The sequence below is a fragment of the Hydra viridissima genome, unplaced genomic scaffold (genome assembly GCF_058129835.1).
Source record: "Hydra viridissima isolate aposymbiotic clone 2 unplaced genomic scaffold, HvirCarnegie_v1 scaffold_11, whole genome shotgun sequence".
Taxonomy (NCBI): Eukaryota; Metazoa; Cnidaria; class Hydrozoa; order Anthoathecata; family Hydridae; genus Hydra; species Hydra viridissima.
This window is the reverse complement of record NW_028324310.1, coordinates 7,216,684-7,238,631: the sequence shown is the minus strand read 5'-3', so window position 1 is coordinate 7,238,631 and position 21,948 is coordinate 7,216,684. Positions and strand designations below refer to the sequence as shown.

General features: G+C 26.9%; 2 protein-coding genes across 3 annotated transcripts in view; both read right to left on the bottom strand.

Moving 5' to 3' along the window:
- Positions 1–15,562, bottom strand: part of LOC145191070 (myosin-VIIa-like) — a 46,806-nt gene extending 31,244 nt beyond the window's left edge. Inside the window, exons 1-14 of one of the 2 annotated variants that reach the window (XM_090066727.1) lie at positions 15,432–15,562; positions 14,190–14,260; positions 13,965–14,075; positions 12,432–12,509; positions 12,251–12,325; positions 11,736–11,920; positions 11,494–11,615; positions 11,151–11,293; positions 6,582–6,764; positions 2,752–2,836; positions 2,264–2,340; positions 1,609–1,794; positions 1,261–1,328; positions 1,061–1,139 (exon numbers count right to left, since the gene is read on the bottom strand). In XM_090066727.1, the coding sequence (XP_089922853.1) occupies positions 1,061–1,139; positions 1,261–1,328; positions 1,609–1,794; positions 2,264–2,340; positions 2,752–2,836; positions 6,582–6,764; positions 11,151–11,293; positions 11,494–11,615; positions 11,736–11,920; positions 12,251–12,325; positions 12,432–12,509; positions 13,965–14,075; positions 14,190–14,207 (1,410 nt within the window). In that variant the 5' untranslated portion in view covers positions 14,208–14,260; positions 15,432–15,562. Of the gene's footprint in view, positions 1–1,060; positions 1,140–1,260; positions 1,329–1,608; positions 1,795–2,263; positions 2,341–2,751; positions 2,837–6,581; positions 6,765–11,150; positions 11,294–11,493; positions 11,616–11,735; positions 11,921–12,250; positions 12,326–12,431; positions 12,510–13,964; positions 14,076–14,189; positions 14,339–15,431 lie in introns of those variants that run through there. The other variant, XM_090066728.1, reaches the window with a different exon arrangement.
- A 2,052-nt stretch (positions 15,563–17,614) lies between these two features.
- LOC149881959 (homeobox protein PKNOX1-like) lies at positions 17,615–21,708 on the bottom strand. Its single transcript, XM_090067621.1, has 5 exons — positions 21,538–21,708; positions 20,358–20,843; positions 19,639–20,115; positions 18,400–18,476; positions 17,615–18,264 (listed from the first exon to the last, which is right to left on the bottom strand). Exons 2-5 carry the CDS (start codon positions 20,814–20,816, stop codon positions 17,907–17,909), a joined length of 1,371 nt encoding a protein of 456 aa, XP_089923747.1. The 5' UTR covers positions 20,817–20,843; positions 21,538–21,708; the 3' UTR covers positions 17,615–17,906.
- Positions 21,709–21,948: the final 240 nt, after the last annotated feature.

Here is a 21,948-nt window from a genome sequence, read left to right as displayed (position 1 = left end):
AATAGTATAAATAAACATAAAAAATGCGGACCACATCTCATCAATTTATCGGGTTATCATTTCTTAAAAGAATTATACACGTTTAAAAAAAAAGTGCGTTTAAACTTTCTGTACAAGTTGTAATTAATATTTACATATCCTTAAATATATAGCTGATATTATATACATAGTAAACAATTATGTAATTTAATAATTTATAATATTTAATTAGTTAATAGTAATATATCTATTTATCACAAATGTTTAGGGTTATGGTGATTTCCAAAAATATACCTCAAAAATTACCACTAACAAATATTTTCAATTTTTTGGTTTTCAATGATAAAAACTATTTTAAATATTAGCTTCGGGAAACACCTCCTTGCTAGAGATAAGGAGTGGTTTGAGGGGGCTGGAACTTAGCTCCAATTTATAAGCACCCTGAACATGGAGTCCAAGATGGTCCAAGCCTAAAACCTTCCTTGGAAAAAATTAGATCTGTGTGCAAAATTTGGTGAGGATCGGATCAAAACTGTGGATTTATATAAAGAACACACCCACATACACACATATATACAAACATTAGGCTTTACATATTAGATATAGCATTGGTTACAGTTCTTCTAGGTAGTTGAAAAAACATAAAGAGTATGCATATTAAAATTTTTTTTTTGCCTATAAAAGGGACACTCTAACTATCATGTTATGTTATCATCCATTTTATTTATTAAGAAAAGAAAAAAAAAAGTTACTGTAATAAAAGTCACTGCTTTTAAAATATTCCTTTCATTTTTTTAGTTTAGATGTAAAAAGATTGCTTCTATTTTTTTAATCCAAATATAAAAATATTGCTTCCATCTTTTAATTTAGATTTAAACATATTCCTTCAATTTTTTTTTTTAATTTAGATGTAAAAATATTCCTTCCATTTTTTTAAATTTAGACGTAAGAAAAGTCCTTGCATTTTGCTGTATGCTTTAGCTAAGTACTATTAACAAAAGACTGAAGAAAAGGAAATACTTTTCAGAATAATCAAATGTGGTGGTGATTAGTAAAAAATTGTCTTGTAGCAACTAAATACCTGTTCTAATTTAAATATATGCTGTACAAAGAATTGTTGAAGATTTTCATTGCAATAATTGATACAAAGTTGCTCAAAACTAAATAAAGAAATTTTGTAAGAGATTGAATAGTTTCATAGTACATTAAATAACAAACTTAATGATTTGATGAACATAAGATTAAAGAAAACTAAAATATTGTCCTTTACTAATTTATTACCTGTTATTCTCAAAACTTTCAAACCCAAATATATCTAGGACTCCGATAGAAAGTCGTTTTTGGTTACCCTGCAATTTAATGTTACTGATGTTTAAAAATCAATTAAATCTAAAAAGCCATCCCAAAAGTAATCTCAAGTTTATATTATCAAATGTATATTATATATTATAAAATGATATACTAAAGTTCTTAAGATATATCTTTAAAAATATTTCTCTGAAGATTATTTCATACTAAAAAAATACTTTTACTTCAAGGAAAAAGAAAAATTAGAAATCCTCAATGAATTACCAAAAATTTTTAATTTTTTTTATCTGCAATTTATAGAAAAAAAGGGATCATGCTCACCAAAGGAGTATAAACTGCTTGGTTGATTTTGGTGACAATCCAAACAAATATTCTGCCATAGATCCCTTTTGCAAAAGCATCTCTCACATCAGAAGCTTGATCAGCTTGGATAGGTGAAATGATTATCTCTCCCCTGGCAAAGGTTGACCTATTAGTTAAGACTTGCTTTAGTTTTATTGAAGGAACCTAAAAATATTTAAAACTAGATGTTTATAATAATTTTTATGTTGTCTTCAGTAATTCCATTAGAAAATAGATGAACAATAATCAGTAATATCTTGGTAACAGAGACTGCATGGGTAATTTACTTGTGTAATTAATTATGGCTGTTTTATTTGTCTGATTAAAAAAGAATTTACTTGTGTTGTTTCTGTTATAAAAATGAAGAAAGATAAAATAATTCAGTTAGATATATTATCCTCTTTCACATTAGTGCCTAATATTTGGTATTTAGTTTAAATGATGAAATAACATAAAAGAAAAAGATTATAACAAATATTGTTATCAAAGGAGTACTAGAAAATTTTCAATATTTTTAGAAAAATAGTTCTTAGGAACAAAATTTAAGGAAAAGTATATAACCTATGCTACCAAGTTTTTATACAATTCTTTAAAGCATTGCACTATTCTCCAAATTTTATTTAATAAAAGATACCTCTAGCATTGAAGCTGCTGAATTTAGAGCATTGATGTTAATTACTTCTGATGCATCTAACATTGAATCTTTAAGAGCTAAAAAAAAAAATAGTAAAACAGTAATTCAAACGAAGCTCAAACTAATAAGAATAAAACTAAAAAGTAATCATAAAATTGAAATCAATCCTTTTTTAAAAAAAAATATGAAAATTATACACAACAACAAAATAAGGAAAAAATTTTTATTGATGTGAAAAAATATTTATTGATGTAAACATGTGAAAGCTCAGATCCGTTAAGTTAAAATGAGTTTAGTGACAGATCGTTAAAATTTTAATTACAAAAAAAACATAATTTTTATAGAAGAGTCATTAAAAATATGAGAAGTAAGTTGCAAATTTAAAGGAAATGTGCTAAAAGCAGGTAAAAAAAAAACAAAAGTCATTTTCACATCTGCGAAAAAGCTTATTTATAAAAACAAGATTTTTACAAAGAGCCAAAACTTACTCTTAAAATTTATGTTCCCTAAATGAAGAACACCAGACAGCAGTTTGAATATATACCATGATTCATTGTCTGAAAACAGTAAGACCTAAAAAAAGTAATATTTAAAAGAGTTTATTTTTTCTATAGCTAATAGATTCTTGTACTTAAATAACTAAATTGTTTAATCTATAGCTAATAAATTCTTGTGCTTAAAGCCTACTTAGGTAATTAAATTTTCACTCTGGGGAACCCTAAAATATCTTTTAGAAGTGCTTAAGTAAAAATAACTCTTGTATTTGTTACTTTTTTCTTTCTATTTATTCTCTCTATTTTAAAAAATTTAAAACATTTTTAAAAAATTGTATTGAGCATAGTTAGGCAAAATTTTCTAAATCTCAACTAAATCTAAACATCAAAGGCATTACAGATTTGATTATAACATTTAATTATAACATTTCTGCAGATTGGTTAGATTAAAAAACATAGTTTATGCATTTGTGATAAAGAAAGAAATGTAGGGGAGACCAGGACAAGTTGCAAATGCAAAAATATTATTTAAAATATGATTTTTTTTTTATTCTCCAATTTTTTTAAATTATAAAACTACAATGATTACACATCAGCTATAAAAAACTTATAGTGATAAAATAATAATTGCAAAGGTTATTCAAATTTTTTTTTTCTTTTTTTGATGTAAAATTCTAACTTGCTAAGTTTTTTTTTGGTTTTACTGTAAACCAAGAAGTAATTTTTACACATAAAAAGCTAAAAAAGAAAGATTTACTTAAGGTAAATTATTATATAAACCAATTAGAGTAACCATAATGCCTGCAGCCCAAGTTGCAACAAATTTCTTGGGGTAAGTTGAGTTCAGATGATGACAAAGAAAATGTTATTGGAAATAAATATAGTTTGTTAAGTTGTTTTGCAACTAACTCCTGCAAATATTGCTTAAACCCTCTGATTGGTTAGCAATATTTGGGAATGGTGCTACAAATCCTAATAAAAACCCTTCTCTCAAAAAAATTTCCAAAATAAAACAATTGTTTTGTATATTGGTGATTAATAATTTTGTGCAAACTGATGTTTTCATTTTATTAGAAATATTGTTCATCACCATAACCCTGTTTCTTATGGGCGACAACAAAGAATATCTTTATAAATCCTATATATTAATTTTATGATCTAATTTTTTAAACAAGCTACATTCAACAAAGTTTCTGTATCTGCACAATAATCTGCAATTTTGTCAGCTTTTTGCTGCTTTTAAATATTACTGCTGAAATCAGTTTTAGAATTTTTTGAATTATTTTTTTTTTTAATTGTGTTTGGTTTTACACATACAGTGTATTTCATAAATTTAGACGCACTCATATTTGAGAATAGAAATTTTTAGTTTTTTAACAATAAAACAATAACGAAAAAAGATTTCAGTTTAGTTTTTTTTCTATTTATTAGATAAATACATACAGAATACAAAATTTTAAAAAATTTACAAAAAAATACAAATACTAAGTGATAATTAGCTATAACTACATGGTATTAAAAAATAAGACAAAAAAGATTATTCATAAATTTAAACACACGATACATTAGGAGGTGTAATTTATGAACAAATCAATATTTTGTGTATCTGCCTCTTGCTTTAATACAACTAAGAAATCTTCTAGGCATAGGCTCAACAAGATTTTTGCACATAGTTTCTGGGACCCTATACCAGGTCTCCTTAAGGATGTCCTTCAGCTGACCAAGTGTGGAAATTTGAACCATTGCCAATTCACGGTCAATCCAAGCCCAAATGTTTTCAATTGGGTTCAAATCAGGTGAGTATGGAGGCCACTGTATTGTCTTGATATTATTATCGTTGAACCACTCCTTTGTATAGAATGCAGTATGTGCAGTAGCAGCATCTTGTTGAAGTTTCCATGGTTTATCATTGAGCATAAGCAGGTCAATTGATGGAATTAGGTTGTTTTCCAGTATTTCTACGTATATTCTGGAGTTGATTCTTACGGTGTATGTTTGGCACATACCAACACCTTTGTAATTGAAGCATGACCAGATTCCTATCAAGCCTCCTCTGCTTTGTACAGTTGGTCTAATTTACCTGGCGTAATACTTTTTGTGAGCCATTCTTTTGACTGTTATGTTAGATTTGCGATTAATAAGCTCAAAGTTACTCTCATCACTCCACATAATTTTTTTCCATTGTTCTATTGTCCAATACCTTCTTTCACGACACCATTTTAGTCTCCTTTGTTTATCATATGGACGCAGGAGCGCTTTCTTCAAAGCAGAGTAGACACCAATCTTGTATTTGATAATTAATCGGCGGACTGTGCTTTGAGAAATAGATGTATTTCACGTTGTATTGAATTCTGAGTTCAATTCTTTGTAACTAATTCTTGAATTAGCTCTGACAGCTCTAAAAAGGGCACTATCGTTCTTTCTGGTGGTTGACAAGGGTCTACCTGGCCTCATTTTTTCTCTGGCACCGCCAGTGTGAGGAAGGTTTTGCTTCTTTGTTCAAACATATTTCTCAGAAACTCCAATTAACCTGGAGATTTCTCTATTACTTTTGGTTCCTTCTTTGATGTGAGCAATAATTTGCCATCTTTCACCTTGAGCAATACGTCTTTTACTCATTTTTCGCATCTTTTTAGTGCAAAACTAACTTAACTTTTTTTTATTTATTAAATAATGATTAACTAATTCCAGTAAGTCATATTTATATAAGGTTTTTTGACAAAATCAATTAATTTAGGCCTTTTAATGAGAAATATGGGAAAAAAACTACTAATTAACTATCAATTAACAAGATATAAGACTTTTTGATTGTGCGTCTAAATTTATGAATAAAATAAAATCAAGCTTATCAATTAACTTTTTTGTGTTAATTGGTATAGAATGAGTAATAAACATCCTGTAAAAAAAATTAAGGTACTCTGTAATAGTTTCACTTCCTCTACTAAATTACATATCAAAGATTGCGGTAGCACTTCTATTTTATTTTTATTTCAAGCATTTTCTTACATATACGTAAAAAAAAAATGAGTGCGTCTAAATTTATGAAAACCACTGTATAATTTTCAACACCCATACCAATTTTTTAGAATTGTACTTAATGGAATTGTCCTAATCACTAAAGAAAGTGAAGAACATCAATAAAGAGAGTTGAAAGATTACAGAAACCTCTTTAACTAAAAAAAACTAAAGTAATCTTTTGAGGGTTATATTTTAGAAAGCAGATGGAAGACTATTAATCCATTTTATCTATCAAAAGTTATCCACTGGTTGACTGTATGTATCAAGCAATTACTACTAATTTTTAATATTTTCTATAGATATCTGGCTTACATATCTAACTATTATATGTACCAAGCAATTATTGTTACTAAGTTTTAATGTTTTCATTTATATATACATAACTGTATATATAATTGAAAAAGCTCTTGCAGAAAATACAATGACTATCAGGTATCATAAGATACAATGTACAATATCAGGTTATCACAGCACTAACAAGTAAACTCTAATAATTGAATATTTGTTGCTCTGGAGCCTTGAGTCAGGAAAAAGGGAAAGATTGTAGATATGATTGGAAAAGACTTGCCACAAGTCCTTGTTAAAGAAGAATGCTAAAGCTGGTTTTATGGTTACTGAAACATTTCCTGATTGTAAAAAATTTCTTAGAAAAGATTAGACATGATTATATGTAAAACTCAGCATAACTTTTAAAATGATCTATAAGTTACAGAATGATGAATTCCTAAGTGACACAAATGCCACATCCTATTACAACAGTGCAAACTTTCTCAAAGGTACAAATAATTTAACTAAAATTTACTTACTTTCATAGCACCTCTGATGGTGCCAAATTCTTCAGCATCATCCATACCTTCACATGTTAAGCAACCACCTTGATTTAAATATTTATAATCTTCAGCTCGAGTGAGATGGAGCTTTTGTTTCTCTGCTGGAGAAATACCAAGCAGCATACGATAAAATATGTGATAATTGCGCTCATTTCTCATCTATAGAATTGATTATGAAATTATGTTTTGTCAACTCACAGATTTTAAACAAATTTTTAAAAAATATTCATTTAGACAAATACTTAACTTTTCTAAGTACCCATAAGAGATTGTAATACTGAGATCATTAAAATACAGGGGATAAATTTTCAGAAACATTTATTGCAAACATTAATGGAAAACAAGACTGAGTCGACTAAATCAGGACCAATATGTCAACTAATATTATCATAGCTATCAGTTTGATTTCAATACAAGTTTTGGTAGAGTATAATTTTTTAAAAAACAAATTTACCAATAAAACTACCATTATTATTTGCAAATATCTAGTGGTTAAGGGTTAATTTTGGCTAAGGGTTAATTTTGGTTAAGGGTCTTCATGGTTAAGGGTTACAATGGAAACAATCAAGTACTGGTTGTCATTATTTTTTGAAATAGATTAAATAAATATTAACACATGCTATGACAATTTTAATGGTGAGTTAAGGTTGTTGTTAACAATTTCATTACTTATTTCAGCAAAAGAAGACATACTAATTCATAAAAAAAAAATGTGACCATTAAATTTTTATGGTTCTTTTTTGAAATGCCAAAACAATTTATACACTCTTTATTTTATTTGAATAATTTCAAACTAATATGTTGATTACAAATTGTCTAACTACAGAATGGGAAGATTGATAGAAATTTAGCAAGACAAACCAGAATTCTTAAGTGACAGGAGTTTATAATGCCACTAAGTATTACAGATTTGTTTACTAACCCAAAAATGTACAAATGATGTTTTGTAACAAATATGGCAAAAAGCCCTCTAAAGTTGATTGGAGAATACTAGCTACTCAATTGGTGAAACTTTAAAACAATGTCTAAATGCTTCAGAATTGTTTGGAAGATTTTTGACCAAAAAACAATTGCTTTCCTATAAGTTTTAGATTCCCTAATCAAGTTCACCAAATGCAATTTTCAATTCAATTCAAAAGATAGACCAAAAGTCCCAGGAGATATATCAGAAAGATATATTACAAAATCTTTTCAAAAAAAGTTCCATTCAAAGATTATCTGTATCTTGGGTTTAGAATTTAGTACAATTTAACATCTTTTGGTACATTTAGATCGACAACTTAGAGGACATGAGATCTATCAATGTCCTCATTAACTTGGAGACTCTAAGATACTGTCAGGCTGTTCTTAATGAAAAAGTGTAGCCAGCTAAACACTGATGTACTTTAGTTAATGACTTATTGGTATATTAGTAATGATAATAATAATAATAATAATAATAATAATAATAATAATAATAATAATAATAATAATAATAATAATAATAATAATAATAATAATAATAATAATAATAATAATAATAATAATAATAATAATAATAATAATAATAATAATAATAATAATAATAATAATAATAATAATAATAATAATAATAATAATAATAATAATAGGTAAGAAAAAAATAACTTTTTGTTAGCTGAATTGTGATGGTCACATCAAGAACATCTGAGTTACGAATTGAGGTCTAATAATAAAAAAAGAAACTTAGCTTTTTTTTTGAATTTCGATGAGTTCTTTAGGTTCCTCTTTGCCCTCAAATATGACACTTTTACCCAAAATAAAGCATCCTCTATTGTGAAGATAGGTGCACGCAAGTCAAATAAATTAAAAATGCAAATAAATCCAAATATTTGCTACTATTATCCGCATTTTAATTTATCTATTATTGACATTTGTTTTTTTAACAGATTTTAAAATATCGATATCAGATAGATGCTTAAAACTCATAAAGAATTGTTTTGTAAAGTGTTTGGTTTAACCAAGGAACTTGATAAGAATGCTCTTCCTACAAAAGCAGATCTTATGAAACATTATCTATTTTGTAGGCTGTTATTAAAGGAGAATGCTAATGGAAAGAATCTATCTGTGAGGGATATTTCAAATGTTGTACTGCAAGATTTGAAAGGTATATGGCAAAAAACATCCATTCCAACAATTTCCAATAATCAAATTTTGTGCTTGATTGCAAACATAAACAAAGAGTTTAAGTCTATAAAGAGAATCTTCATAAGTTACAGGACAAGACCATGTTTAAAACATATGTGAAATAACTATTTTTGATATATGTATTTGTAAATGTAAATATTTTATTGACTGTCATTGCAAAGTTAAAGTTCCTTTTAGGGAAAGGTATTTTCTTGTGGGTCAGAAAAAAGTTTGTAAAGTAGCAATTGCTAATGTTGATAAAAAAGTTACCCAAATTCTTCATGTTAATAAGAAAAGAAAAGCAATACAATAATTGCAACTGGAAAACTATTTTTATGGAGATGATATAATAAAAAGTAAAAGTAAAAGTAAAAAAATATTTCGTTTTCAACCTACGTGTAAAATAGAAATTGAAAAAACAAAATCTTTTTAAAACTCAGGTAATATATCAGAAGAATTATTTAGAACTAAAACTTCTGATATCAACACATTATTAGAATCTTACTATACTTGTACTTCTGAAAAAAGATTTAAATTGTGTAATCTAGTCCTAGCTTGCAATCAAATTGGAGTTTCAGATCGATTTGAGTCATTATTAGTTAATGCTGTTTTAAAGAATTGTCATTTTGTAACAAAAGAAAATCCATCAAGAATATTTGATCGAAGCAAAATAAAAAAAGACAAAGAAAAAATAAAAGATCACAAATTCAAGAACCTTCGATCAGAACATCTGTGTCATGTAACACCATCATCTGAAGCGGCAATTAAAAATGCATCAAGTATTCAAACCTTTTTTAGAGGATTCAAATAAAAGTTTCATATTAAAGCAAGTAAAGGCTGTTGGATGTGAGTGTACTGTCACAGATACAGGATGGAAAAATGGTGTTAACAGTCAATTAGAATTATTTCTTAACCATAAAGATTGTATTAAATACTTCTACATTAGTTTGTGGTAATAAAGCAAGAGATGGAGTCATTCGAGCTAAGCTAACATCTCAGTGTAACTTAACAAGGTTAGAATCTAAGAAACACTTCATAAATTCATTGAAATAAATATAAATTTGGTCTAAAGGATTCTTAAACAAAATTACCATTTTTTCTTTATGCTTAACCTCTCAAGTTCCACATATGAGTGGTTTGGTGGTTTCCATAACTTATTTTATTCCATATCAACAAAGTTTGAAAAAATAGCAAAATCATTAAAAGTACAAATTAAAAAAAAGTAAAGCCTTAAAGAAATTTATTGAAAGCATGCAGTGGCAAGCATAGATGTCATGTGAGACCCCCCCTGCTTTCCTATTGATATTGGGGCTCAACCAACATCGAAATTTTAATAAATAATGTTCTTGGTTTCCTTATTTTTGATTGTGGTATTTGCTGTAATTCAAGCTATATAATAAAATGCTGTTGCTATGAGCAATGGATTAGCATTGATGTTCTTAGCAATGTGTGCCGTGGAGGTAGAAACTAATTTTTCTCATTATTTTTTTTCTTTTTTCATAAAAAGCAACATTTCATGTTTTATGGTGAATTTTACAATTAGAAGTCAATATTCTAAGAAATTAAATAGCATCAAAACTTTATTAAACTAAAAAGAATTTGAACATTAAAATGAATCAATTTTTTCTTTTTAAATTCAATCCCATGGAGGAACCTGAAGAAGTCATGACAACTAGAAGAAAAAAAAACTTTCCTATTCCTTTTAATATGCAACTATCAGCGTCACAGGCAATTTGAACTTAAAACTTTCTTTTTTTGCTATGAATATCGCTCCACCTTAGTACCTTAATATTAAGATAAACATAATATGCCATTCTTCTATTTTAATTTTTCAATTTTAAAGAAACCTAAAACATCCATATGAGAATATGTTATTAATATGTTATCAATATTTTAGCAACAAAGTAGGGTAGAAGATTTTGTATCAGCTCTCTTCATTAATTCGATCCCCAGTCATATTTAAATTAGCACTTATTTATATATCACTTATATCCCAGGAGTTTCAAAATAGTTTAAAAATTCAAAAAAAAAAATTTTTTTTCTCAGTGAAAATTTGCAAAGCAACAGTACTATATAGTACTTAGAACTGACAGTTTTGTTGGAATTGAGCAGTTCAGATTGCATATTGAATGCGAGGTGAATCTTTTTTGACCTCCACCTTTGTCTGTGCCTGAAAAATGACACAATAGTACCAAACTATTGCGTTACTTTTCAATCTGCAGTGTTTCAAAAGATTTGATTAGTTTTTATTCTAGCCTGGACTATCCTAGAAACAGAAAGTTCTAGAACAGTTAGAGAACTTACTCTAAACTTCAAGAAGCCTTTGACCTACTCGATATTTTTAGTTAATACTACTGAATTCATTATAAAAAAAAACATTAAAACAAAGTAAAATAATACTTGTCCAACAATTCTTGACTTCTCAAGCAAGTATTGGTCAATTTTTGCTCCTTCTATAAAACCATTCATATTAAAATGGACATCTATGTATTTACCAAAGCGACTTGAATTATCATTCCGTATAGTCTTTGCATTTCCAAATGCTAAATAGTAATTGTAACAGTATAGACAATCAAACTACAAAATCAACAGCAGTAAGGCAAATAACAACAGCTTTGGTACGGGAGACTAGGATTAACTGCTATGAAGTAAGTAGAACGGAAAATCCTTACCAACTACATGGGATAGGAGGTAAAGGGTGATAAAGAAATTTTCTCTTAACTAAAATAAAAAATAATAATACCTTCTAGAATCGGATTTGCTTCCAAGACTTGTTGCTCAATCCATGAATGTTGACCACTAATTGTTGCAAGGTATTGCAATATTAATTTTGTGGATTCTGTTTTACCTGCTCCTGATTCACCACTGTGAAAAAAAATTAAAAAGTAAAACCAACATTAAATAATAGAAACCAATTTGTAAATTACAATTAGTTTCTATTATCAGTAGAGCTGATTAAAACAAAACAAACAGATTGATATATACCTTATAATAATGCATTGATCCTGCTTTTCTCTTCGCATATAATAATAAGAACTATCAGCAATTGCAAAAATGTGAGGTGGAAGTTCCCCAATTTTCCTTCCTTGGTATTTTTTAATATAAGTTGCATCATAAATAGGATAAACTTGGTAAGGATTAACAGCAATCAATATTGAACCAGTATATGTCTAAAAAATTTTAAAAAAGCTTGACCAATAAATGTAAACTAAACCCACTTACCCTATTATCATATCAACATAAACCAATGACAAAAAAAAAGCCTTAGTTCTGGAAAAGTCTATTATCTGAACACACAAATTGAGCAAATTTGTTATCAAATAATTTTATAAACCAATAAACGTGACTTCTTATAAAAAGGTTTTAATGACCAATAATGAAAGTGACATATCGTAGACAAAATGACAACCACTAGATTTTAGGTTTTTCAAAAAACAATCCATTTTTTTAAAATACACATTATGAATTTGAAAAACTTCAAATACCATAATTTTACTTACATAAATATTGTTTTCATAATATCGTTTAAATAAATTGTGTAGTATACCAGCTTCATTTAATTCTCCAAGTCGAATCTAAACAAATTTAAAAACTGAAGTTTTGTCTTTCTTTTTTGTTTAAAGATAAAATAAGTTTACAAATTGTCTGAAACATAGTATTTAATTTTAAAGGAGAACTTACCATATCATCAACACCTTCAACTCCAGTAATATGCATTGACTTCAACTTTGAAGCTTCTTTTGCTGAATACAAGTGCTCCTAGAAAAAGAGAAATATATATAAGACAGAAAAAAATACATTATTTTACAAAGCATTTTATATTCTGAATAAGCATAAAAATTTGAATTGTTTCAGATTTTGAAGATATGAAAAAAAAAATTAATTTAAATATATCATATTAAGAATGTAAATATAAATATATTACATTATACATTTAAAAAAAAGCATATATATGGAGCTTCTATATTGAATTATTCAGCATACTGTAGTTTAACTAAGTGTAAGATATTATGTATAAATGTCTTAATTGTAAGATGTTTTGTATCAATTTACTCAATTTAATGAAAAGTAAAATTAAATTTCTAAATAACTTTATATTAATGTAACTATAAATTGATTTTCTTAAATTTAAGAAAGTTTGACTTTTCCTATTTCTTGTTTTACAATGGATTTAGACTTTAACCAAATTAAAATTGTTTGATGCTCCTCTAGACAACATTAGCAACAAGTTATTATATTAAGAATGTTCTTGTATACATGTTGCAAGAAAAACACTGACAATACTTTGAACCAAACTTTTAATTAAAACTGTAGACACAAGTTAAACTCATATTACCAGCACTGATGAAACTGGACAGTTGTTTTGACACCAGCGTTGTGGGCTGAAGCATAACTTTTTGGAATGTCAATTCATTATTCCAACACAATTTATCAAAATCTGGGTTGTAAAATATCAGACCAGTAATAATAAGCATATATCTTTGCAACTTTGTCAATCAAAACAAGTGGAAGCTTTTAAAGAAAATGGATTGTTTTACCATGTTTCACACTTCATTAAAAGAAAATCGTTCTTGGATTCTATAGTGAGCAAGTAAAAGACACTGAATTTCAACTTTTAGCAACATCATAAAAGATATAAACACAATCCAATCCATTAAAAATTTTGAAAGTCTTTTTGTTATTATTTCTGCCTAATTGTTAGATTATACAGAGTAAATATTTTTTGTAGAGAGCAGAGAGTTGAAAATTTAACTTGTTTAAATTGTATAACTTTACCTGATAAACTTGTTTTAGGAAACATTTAACTTGTGTAAATGTCCTGTAATCGTTAAAATCTCATGAGATATATCCCATTTTCTAATGATGCTATTTACAATGATTTTAGCATTAATATCTCAAAATTTAAAATCTTAAACTTATTCAATCTGTGTAAGTGCTTTATGTAGCATACCTCATCATCATTTTTTTAAAATGTTATGTCATTTTTCTAATTTTGAATATAAAATGTCTGTCAAATGAGCTATATTAATCAAATAAAACATTTTCATACTTTTGTAACTCAATAAGTTTTTTTTTCCTGTAACTACATTTCTGTTTCTACTCAATGCTACTTTACAAAGTTATTATCATTTTACAAATTAGGTCAAGTTTGTTGCTTTTATTTAATAAAAACAAAATGATACAAAAAAGATTTTAAAACAGACAATTTTTTACCACGCCTTCATCATCAACAACCCTAACTCTTACACCATCATGATAAGTTACAACTGCCCCAATTGCAGTGCTAAACTCACTAGATCCACATGGCAGCCAAATATGATCTCCCTAAATTAAAAAAAAAAAGAAAAGAAAATGGAATGAAAATTCCTTTTCAGGTAATAAGACTGATAATGTGCATATAAATCTTATTGTGTAAGGAAAATGTCATAAAAAATAAACCTGCGTCAGAATAGTCATCTTTGTTTAAATACTGAAAATTAAAGCAACAGCAAGAATATATTATCATTCATCTAAAAAAAAATTATAATTATTACTAAATATTAAACTATTAAACATAAACTTATGGTATCTTTATGCATGCATTGTCATTACACATTAAATACAGGAGCAATTATGCAATAATTATCAACAAATAATTTATGAAAAATTTCAGCATTCTACTTTAGCAATTAAACTTTAAAAACAATCTACACTGCTTAATTTTACCTAAAAAAAACTTTTGTTAAAAATTTCTTTATTACTATAGCAACCTATTATTCTATACAAATCTCTTTAGCATTATTATATAGACATAGATTTGTTTTAAATCTTAATTGAGTTTTTTGTTAAAATGATTTTGATTGAAAACTTAATCCCATTTTATTGTTATCAGTAATAACAGTTTAAACAATATCAATTTAAATCTTTAAAAATTAGTTTACATGATCAGTTTTAGACAATTACAATTACCTGAATTATATATGTAACATTCAATTAGCATTTAAATTTAGACTAATAAAATTATAATTTAAAAAGATCTAGTTTTACTTTCCATTCTTTTTTTACTACTAAAACTTATTTTTTAAAAATTTACATAACATTATGGTGTGTTAAGTGTGTAGTTTTTTTATCATGAGGAATTACGAGTTTCTGAAAAGGTGTATTCCCATTTACATTTTTATAAAACTTTACATTAAAGCCAATAACACTTGGCTAAAATAAAAATTTTATAGTTAAAACATTCAGCAAATTAAATATCCAAGTAGATAATAATCTTTGTGTTTTATTAAAATACCATTTTGGACACTATTATGAACTATAAAATAAATAACAATGCTACAGATTTTGTTATTCATTACAGATAGTGTTATTCATTCATTCTGTATGTATGTATGTATATACACACACATATAAAAACAGTGCATATATTAGTGTTTATTGATTTGTTAGTAAAAAAAATGAAAACCCTTCTTAAAATTATAATTATTGTGATCATTTTTTAAATACTTTTAAAATTTTACAAGATTTCAAAGAATTTTACTAAGAAGCTCTTTCAAAGTAATTTTGGATTTATAAGTGTTAAACATATTAAAGTAATAGAGCATTAAGCTACTTTTTAATTTCACAAAAAAAACAATGTTTGTAAACATTAATAAAAAGCATACAAAGTCATAAAAAAATATTTCATAACAATACTTATACCTCTCAGGTTAAAAGAAGTTATACACTATTTCAATGAGCAGGGAACCAAGTTTATGCTTGCTTATTTTAAATAAGCACATAAGTTATGAGCATCAATATCAAAAAATTGAGGTTTGTATACATATGAACCTGTGAATAAGTTAGATATATAATTAAAATCAATCAAATTGATAATCTGCTGTTGCTTTAGTAATACTTAAGTTAACGTTTTCAAAAGATTAAGAAGTAGTAAGAGATTCTAAAAACTTTTAACTATTACTATTTTGGTGATGAACCTAATTGATAAAATTTTGCATTAATTTATTCGGAACTACCGAACTACTTAAAAAGAAAATGCAAAGATTGAGCCATCATCCACACAGACATCTTTTAAAAGAGTAACTGGTAAGAGTGAAAACATCAGATTACCCTTAAGGAAAGTAAAAACAATAGCCTCAACTTTATCAACAAAAAACCGTTTTGGTTAGAACAACGTACATCGGTGGAATGCTTCTAATTTTGTTTTAAAAACCTAGGTTCCAGGCTTTTCTTTTTCCTTTCTTGATGACAATTGATGATGATGAGACTAATATTTTAAAAAGATTTCCTGTTTTGCTTTTATATATTTAGAGATCTAATTGTTCCGATTAAATTCTAAAGAAACTGAAACTGCACTTTTTGATTTTCTTAGAGATTTAAATGAGCTATTTTAAACTCTTACTGATTATCCGATTTATTCCTATAAACTTATTTTTGTTATCATATCTGAATACCAATCTCCAACCTAAAAAAATATACTTTATAGTTAATCAAAAAAATGAAGACATATATCAAGACAAATAAACAAACGAACAAAAGATTATATATAAAAAGTGGTCAAAAATTATTTGCAAACAACCTTAATAACACGTAATATACACTTGTGAATTGATATTTTAGAAACAGTAACACTATAAAATATATATTTCTATTCTATATTTATTTTGTACCATGACAGAAATATTTAACCGATATCTCACAATAAAAGATATTATGCGACTGCCTAATTCTGTGTTTATAATTTCATATTGTTGGCATTAATATTACCCTCAGTCATCAAATACCAAATTTAGATTTACCAATTTGATAAATTAGGGTTTTATGTTTAAGAACCTTGATAAGTTTGAGAAAAATTACAGCCGAACTTTGAATTCCGATTGAGGTGATTAGTAGGTTCTGTGAGGGTAACCCAGTAAAATCGTAGTGGTTTTTATTATCAGTTTCCGAGGGTTGACCGAGCAACCCTTCGGGATAGTCGAAAGATTTCCCGATCCAATCAATCAACTAATTTGGTCCCAGATAAAAAAGCAGATAATTCCCTTTTTTTTTTTCTAGTATTAGACCTACATATTATATGTTTCTATAAATTATTCTGTTACAAAATTAAAAAGAAGCGGTCCAATCCAATTCTTCAATTAACTACTAAATAATAATAAATTATAATCAAAACAATTCATACTATATTTTACTTGCGAAAGTATTTATAAACAGTTGCACCTGCATTAAAAACACGGCAAAATAGTTTTTACTCTTATTTTTAAAAAAAAAACATTAAAACTAGTATAATATTGTTATCTTCCTTACTATTTACTCTTTTATGCATCGCTTTGAGCCTTAACTTTCTTCTTAAGATTTGGTGCACTATTTTAACTGTGCTTCCATCACCTGCTTATTTGCGCAATCTTCGACTGATATATTCAGTTTGATGAATGTTGTAAACAACATATAGTTGTTACTTTTTGGGGATAAAAAAATTTACAGAAGTATGAGACTAATAATAAATTAAATTTCAAACGAGAAAGTTTTCAACTGTTTCAACCTCTACAAGCGCACAAACAAACCATATCCTATGATATAGCATCCAAGATTCAAACATAAGTTAAATTCGTATAGACAACCTTACAAACTACATAAATTGATTTACTTAATTACTTAAATTATACCGTTAACAAATTAAAAAATAGATAGAATTTTCTATATTATTACCTCAAACAAAGAACACACCATCTAGGTTTTTTGCTTAGTGGAGAAAATGTGAAAACAAACTTTGAAGGCAAGTATGAAATTTTTCCGCTAGTAACATTCACTAATAATAATGCGCTTTTAATTTCTTATTTGGTAATTTACAACAGAACTTATGAACAAAAAATTTCTGAAATCTCAGTTTATGCTCTTTTCATAAATAAAGATTTTTTCTTCCTCTATATTTACAAACTTTTAAAAATCTATGAAAGGTAATAAAAAATTACGAATTTATTTACATATGTATATATGTATATATACAAGCACACATACATATAATAACATACATGTGTGAGTATATATATATATATATATATAGTCCTAAAGAGACAAACATTAAAACAGCAACATAGATTATTATAATTACAGTAATTATAATAAAAATAATAAATATGTTTCAGTTATAAAACAAAGACAAAACAATAAAATAAAAGACTAAGTTGTTGCAGGTGAGTTTGAAGTCTGTGTAATCACAGGTAAATATCCGTTCGATATTTCACGGATAGGTATTTGCGTAACAAGTTGAAGTGTTTGCGGTAAAACAACTTGTTGTGCAGTAGGATTTTCTGTAATATTAACAAGCATGGCTGCTGTCTGAGGTGTAATAAAACCAATATGTTGTGAAGTTACACCTCCATGTTGCCGCAAAGCTTCAGTTCGATAAGCATTATACACACCTATGGAATTAGTCCAGTCTTTTTGTGCAGCATTTTTTTGTTTAGATTTCTTGTTGCTCTTTAAAGATGAAGTTTCTAGCATGGGTTGCAATATTCTTCGCCGAGCATTAATAAACCTTTTAGAAAATCAATTTGTTAAAACCAAAATTAAAAAAAGTTCAGATTTAAAAAATATTCAAAAAGTTTATTTCTTTAAATACTTGAAGAAAAATCTTAGGCATTAAAAAAAATTTTCCAATCTCAAAATTTACCAGTTATTTAACTGAAGGCATGATAAATTGGCCTTCTGTGCCAAAATTCGTTTTTCCTCTTCAGACGGATATGGATGCTAAAAAAATTCAATTTAATGAAAATAGAACTAAACATTACAACTGTTGTGTAAATAGTAAACTAAAATAAAGTTGTAAAATAATTATTAAAATAAGATACGGCTATTCTATTGATTGTTTACATATAAATAGCAATATAAGGCACAGAATATTTTTTCCTTGCCTGGACTTAAAATTACATCACAGGGCTTAAAAAAAATTTTTAATTTTTTAAAGGAGCATGTGCTTTACTGAAAAATACTGTAACTTAATAATTTTTAATTCATGTATTTTAATTCAAATGTTCAGAAAAATAGGATAATGATAATTGCTATATATATAATTAGTGTTGTTACAACTTTGAAATTATTTCACTGTCGACTAAATTGATTACTGTATTTTTCTTCAAAGTTGACCAAAATCAACTATTAGATTTTTAAAATCAACTAAGTCGACTAAAAGTTGATTTAGTCAAAATATTTGAATAAAACATTTTATTATAATTATTTACTTTAATATTGCTTGACAATTTATCTTTTAGATGCTATGAAACAAATAGAATTTTAAGAGTGTAAATAAAAAAACTAGGTGGTATGTAATAATGTTGTAATAAAACATGCTGTTGCTGTATTAAGAGCATTTTCTTTGTTCAATTTTAATTCATCTAATCTATTAGATAAGTTAAAATTGAATAAACAAAATAAAATGGAAATTACTATGATAAAGTAAAGAAAAAAAACACAGATGGGCATTTATATCATTTTTCACAACTAAAGCAAAAAATTAACAAAAAATTTACTTCATAAAAAACAGTGGCAAAGATAGGTGGGGGCAGATGGGGCAGCTAAACTTTTTTTGGGGTGGCAGATTTATAAAAGGTTTTTGCATCCTTAACTGAGTACCATAACAAATTATTTAGCATTTTGCTTTAAAAAGCATCAACTGGTTACTATAATGAGAAAAAATTAAATTGACTTTTAGTTGATTAGTAAGAAACCCATAGTCGATTAAATGGACTATTTGATTTTTCGGCTAATTTCGAATTTTGACCAAACAACTTTTAGTCGATTAAATCAAAGTTGTTAACAACACTATATATAATACAAATGTATATCATTGAATGATGTTTGAGCAAAGATCCAATTAATGGTTTATACTTAAAGAAGACATTTTAAAACTTACAACCAAATGTTGGAAAAGCCATGTCTTGAGAATATTTGTGGCATGTTTTGGTAGAACTCCTCGCTTTCCACATCTTGAACTCTTCATAATATATGAGTTATCTGTAGTTTGAACTGAATCATCCACTGTTATCTCTCTAGATTCTGATAACTCATGAGTAGTTGAGTCTGATGAAAACAATGAATTAGGAGTATTTAATGTCAGACTAAGCAATTCTTTTGGTACTATTACAGATGAATTTTCTGTTGAAGATGTGTTTATATATTGTGCTACTTGATCAGGTGATGATTCAGGTACAGTAGATAAAGAAGGACTAGATGGTGGTGTGCTCAAAATATCAAGACTCCTCATAACATTATCACAACTTAACTTTTCACGCAGACAAGATATATATCTTGAACAAAAGTCTTTGCATAATTCGTTTACTTTCTCAAGCTCCAGCAAATGAATACGCAAAACTTGTAAAGACTTTAACATCTTTTAAATAAAATATGACAAAAAAAACAATATACAAGTGTGTAAAGATAATTTTTTAACAAACTTTTTGATAACAAGTACTTAAATTTTAAGTTAAAAAATGCATACAGTTTTTATATGCTTTATTTCTATATTAACAAATTTAAAATATTTTAATTTTATTGAATACATCTTACAGACTTTGACATTTTAAAAACATATATAACTATATAACATTTTTAAAAAAATTATAATTATCTTACCAATCCATCCACCTCTGCATCTTCTGTAAAAAATGGTTTACTCTCTTTTGCCATTTGTGTGATAAAAGATTTTATTTGGTAATCAAACACAGTTACAGAATCAATACTTTCAATTGAACTTGTAGCAAATTCACATTTCTCAAACAAAATTCTTAATAATGGAAAAAGTGGATGACGATATATAGCTACTTTCTCATTTACCAAATTACAAACATCAGTTACATTTATTAATTGAGGCTCATTTATTCCACCACATGCAAATCGAATTTGATTTGGTTGAACTGCATTCATTATTGTAACTGGTACAATACCTTCTGATATATTGGCAAGTTGATAAGTGAGGAAATGCTGATTTGAGCAGTCTTGTGAAGATACCTGAGAATAAATGGTAGATGGTTGTTGAATTACATTATTCATGTATGAGACTTCTGATTCACAAGTTGTTCTTTTCGACTCCATTTTCCATAAAAATAAAACATACTTTAGCTAAAGAAAATTAAAATCATTACATTTTAAAACTTTTAATTTAAGCACATTTAAAATTTTTAAGTAACTTTTATCATACGCATATCGGATGACAAGACTAATTCATTTCTAGATTTTTTTTTTACTTTACAAATTTTATGCAAATTAAAATTACTGTCTTTTTTGCATGAAACAAATATTGTATATAATACATGTAAATAATGTATGTTTACATAATACTTTATAGACCATTGAACTATAAGTTATCTTGTTTCAATGTTTGAAAAGTAGCCATATTTATTTCTTTTTAAGAAATAGAGCAGTATGTATGATCAAAGCCTCTTTACAAATGAAATAAAGAATGAACAAAAATGATCTATATTTGGTAAGATTGTTAGGATCCTTTATCAATTTTTTATTTTCTGAGATACCACAAATGTAAATATTGTTAGCAAGATTCACAGTGGAAGTTACTTAAATGAGATTAAAAAAAAATCAGACTTCTGGTCTTAAGATATGCCTAAATTTTTTGCCATAAATAAATATAAAAACATATTTGAATTTTTCTTGTGAACAGGTTTTCAAAGGCCTAAAATTCTTAATTTATGAAGAATTAAAATGAATAGGCCTAAAAGCCTATTCATTTTAATTCTTCATAAATTAAGAAATTAATTACGAAACTAGAATCTCGATAAGAAAAACAAAATTCACATACTAAAATGCAAACTGGAATTATTCAAATTAGCAGGACTTCAATGTTCAGAAAAATTAAACGTTGAATGACAACTACAGGAAAGCGTCAATCTTCCATTAACTTTAAAATGCTTTTATTCTTTTTTTAATTAACGTTTATAAAGGTGTAGATACACTGTCTGAGAATAACGGGTAAGACCAAAGTACGATGAACATTTTAGTCTAATTGCGTAACAGTGCAAAATTTATTTTTAACACCGTCTATACGTATAATGTAGGTATATGCGTATCTGCGATTTACGGCACCGATTTTAAAGATAAAATCTGTGACCATTTTTTCACCGCGTGCTCGAGGTAGGTGTCGTATGGATGGATTTTTCTCGTCTTTTTTTTAGAATTTTATGTTGACTTAGATAATATTTTAAAAGTAGAG